Source organism: Bos indicus x Bos taurus, chromosome 23 (genome assembly GCF_003369695.1).
Source record: "Bos indicus x Bos taurus breed Angus x Brahman F1 hybrid chromosome 23, Bos_hybrid_MaternalHap_v2.0, whole genome shotgun sequence".
In the NCBI taxonomy this organism is placed as follows: domain Eukaryota; kingdom Metazoa; phylum Chordata; class Mammalia; order Artiodactyla; family Bovidae; genus Bos; species Bos indicus x Bos taurus.
Genome location: NC_040098.1, coordinates 30,565,114 through 30,568,772, shown reverse-complemented (window position 1 = coordinate 30,568,772; position 3,659 = coordinate 30,565,114). Strand labels below are relative to the sequence as shown.

At 38.8% G+C, this 3,659-nt stretch overlaps 1 protein-coding gene across 1 annotated transcript; it reads right to left on the bottom strand.

The window, feature by feature from the left end:
* Positions 1–536: 536 nt before the first annotated feature.
* LOC113881478 (olfactory receptor 2G3-like) lies at positions 537–1,487 on the bottom strand. The gene has a single exon (XM_027524500.1). It carries the CDS (start codon positions 1,485–1,487, stop codon positions 537–539), a length of 951 nt encoding a protein of 316 aa, XP_027380301.1.
* Positions 1,488–3,659: the final 2,172 nt, after the last annotated feature.

Sequence of the window (3,659 nt, the reverse complement as noted above, 5' to 3'; positions counted from 1 at the left end):
CAAGGAGTTAAGTGCAGATAAGGTGGATTTTCAAGCTGCAGGCTTCTACTGGTCCAAGGGTGGGATCCAGATGGGCAGTACTGCAGCAGACCACCAGAAATAAGCTGCTAAAGAGTAGTAGTAGTAGTAGCAAAACTACTGGGTTTAAAAACACCTAGCTCGTGAGTATCACACAGTTTATTTATACAAAGGGACCAACCAATAGATTGATTTCATTTAACAAGGCAAAGCCAAGACTTACCTAAGAGAAAGGGCAGAGAGGGAAGAAAATTAGCCACAGAGATTTTGGAAATAGTAAGTCATGCTTGTAATTTATTGACTGACAGATAACAAAGATGTCTGTTTAGACCATTTATCCTCTAGTACTTTAAGGAAGGAAATGAAAGAAAGTAATTTCAGGCTTATGGATTCTCTAGAAAGTCTTGCAGGTTTGGTTTTGCAGCATATATGTGAAGCTGTCTCCAGATAAGGCCTTCTGGTACATCTTTCCTTCAGAACCTCAACCTTAGTCAGGCCATGTCTATACTTTTACCTCATCAGAGTTTCTCACTCTGCTGTGCCCTATCTTTCTGTACCAGCCTCCTTAAAGCCCCCTTTACATCTTTGTTTCTCAGAGTGTAAATGAGAGGGTTAAGGGTGGGAGTTACAATGGTATACAAAAGGGTTATGAACTTTCCTTGACTGTGGGCATAAGAGCTGTTGGGCTGGATATAGACAGCTGTGATGGTTCCGTAGAAGAGAGTTACTACCAAGAGGTGGGACCCACAAGTGCCAAGGGCTTTTCGCCAGGCTTGAGCTGACCTGATCCTCATTACTGCTTGAGCAATGCATCCATATGAGATCAAGATAAGTGTCAGAGGGAGGAGGAGAAGCACCAAGGAAGCCATAAAGAGCTGGACCTCATTGGCATGAATGTTTACACAGGCCAACTTGACCATGGCAGGCACTTCACAGATGAAGTGGTAAATCCTGCGGTTCCCACAGCGGGGCAGCCGAAGGGTGATGGTGCCCTGAATTAGGGTGTTGCCCACTCCACTCAACCATGCCATTCCTACCAGAGACTGGCAAAGTCGTGAGTGCATACCTGTGGCATAATGGAGTGGTCGACAAACAGCAGCATAGCGATCAAATGCCATGACAGCTAGGAGAACACATTCAGTGGATCCCAGTGCAAGGGATACGTAGAGTTGAATGGCACAGCCTGTAGGACTGATTGTCTTGTATGGACCACGGAGGTTCCATAGAAGTTGGGGAGCGATGCTGGTGGTAAAGCAGAGGTCAACAAAGGAGAGATGGGTAAGAAAATAATACATGGGTGTGTGGAGCATGGGATCCAGATAAGAGATCAAGATGATCGCTGTGTTGCCAACCAGTGTCAGGAGATAGGAGATTAACACAACCGCAAAGAGGATCTTCTCAAGCTGTGGGTGGTCGGAGAAGCCCACCAGTATGAAATCCCCTGCCAAACTCTCATTAATCATTGTCATCACTCTGCTCTTGAAAAGGAGAAAGGCACATGTGAAAATATAGAAGTCAGATAGTGAGAAACAGTTAAGATCAGAAATGCAGTTGGGAGAAACTGATCCTGAAGGTGAGATAAGAGGGGTGTGGCATTTGGGGGAAGAGAGAGAACCGTTTGTCTCTAGGAGGAAATTAAAAGTGTGCAAGAACTTACAGAAAACTATTAAACATGATGACATAAAGTGGACCATATAAGAAATGATTAATCATTAATTATTGCTCTGTTCTTCAAAGTGTTTCATTTTTTCTTATAAATCCACGCTCTTATTCCCCAATAACATCCTGTAAGCTTGTAAGTTAAATAAAATAAGGAGATGTTATCCAATCAAAAAACATCTTTGTAGACATTCTATCAGTTGTCAATAATAAAAATAGCAATAAGAGTATTTTTTGAAAAAATTATATAATTATTTCCATACTCTACAGTAACACATGCAATTCTCAAAGTCATGCTAAGGGTAATGTGAAAAACCTAAATATCATAGAGTTTTAATTAGTTATTAGATACCATCTATGTAAATAGTTTTCTCCCATTATTTTTTCATAATGAAAAAAATGGGTAGTCTAGTTTAAATGGTGTTACAGAGTCTTCAGAGAGAAGCATTGTTGTAAGTTGCAAGTAAATGTTTAGCACCTCATTAAAAACATTTTGTTTTTAATCAGATGTTTTATTTTTATATTAATTAAAGGACCCAAACTTCTCAAAAATTTAATTTATTTCATAAAATTTTTTTTGGAATATTATGACTTTTTCTTTATATAACTTTGTATTATATAGTAGCAGAATATCAAGTCTGTTCGATTCCTTTTTGATATGTCACTAACTTCATAACACTTTCATTTCATAACAACTGCTGACTTGCTGCTGAAGAATTTGATGATAAGAGACAAAAAACATTTTTGGAAAGGAGATAAAGATGCGGTACATTTAAAAAATGACAGCCTTTTTTGGCAAGTGAAGTAGAGAGCAAATAAGAGCTTACTAGTGGATAAGATAAGAAAGGACTATTTTCAGCAGAGGAAGTAGCTTGGTAAGGCTTTAAACCAAAAAAGCATTGAGGAGCTGAGAAATATCTGAGAAATATCGCTGAATAAGGAACATGATGGGCAAAGTGTCTTATGGTTAGACTGCAATAGTAAGCAAACAAAATAATCAAGAGAAATGTTTAAGATTTATATTTATCCAAAGCACCTTAGAGGTTAGCCTTTGAGGGATTTATAAACAGGTCAAGGAGTAATGAATGTCAGGAGGGAGTCAATAATTGACAGGTTCTTTTTGTTCATTTGCTAACTCATGTCTGATTCTTTATGACTTCGTGAACTGCAGGGTGCCAGGCATTCCTGTTCATCACTATCTCCCAGAGCTTGCTCAAACTCATGTCTATTGAGTTGGTGATGCCATCCACCTATCTCATCCTCTGTCACCCCCTTCTCCTCTTGCCTTCAATCTTTCCCAGCATCAGAGTCTTTTCCAATGAGTTGGCTCTTTGCATCAGGTGGCCAAAGTATTGGAGCTTCAGCATCAGTCCTTCCAGTGAATATTTGAAGTTGATTTCCTTTAGGACTGACGGGTTTGATCTCCTTGCTGTCCAAGGGACTTTCAAGAATCTTCTGCAGCACTGCAATTCAAAAGCATCAATTCTTTTGTGCTCATGTTGTTTGTGTTTAAAAAACAGCTGGCCTCATATTGCAGAATGGATTGACAAGTAGTGAATGAAACAAGGAAACTGGTTAGGAGGCTGTTGCAGTACTTCAGGAAACAGATGGCTTGGTGGTAGCAGGGAAGATTTTTATTTTTAGACAGACTCTACAGACTAAGTCTAAACAAACTTGAGACTCTGGATGCAGAAAGTGAGAAGGAAGTGTCAATAATGGGTCACAGGTTTATTTCTTGAAAAATTGGATGTCATCTACAGAGAAGTATGAAAGCTGGAAAATTTTTGTAGAGAAAATTCTATATATATATATCTCTGTTGATGATTTTTTTTAATTTTTAATTTATTTTTTTAAATTTTATTTTATTTTTAAACTTTACATAATTGTATTAGTTTTGCCAAATATCAAAATGAATCCATCACAGGTATACATGTGCTCCCCATCCTGAACCTTCCTCCCTCCTCCCTCCCCATACCATCCCT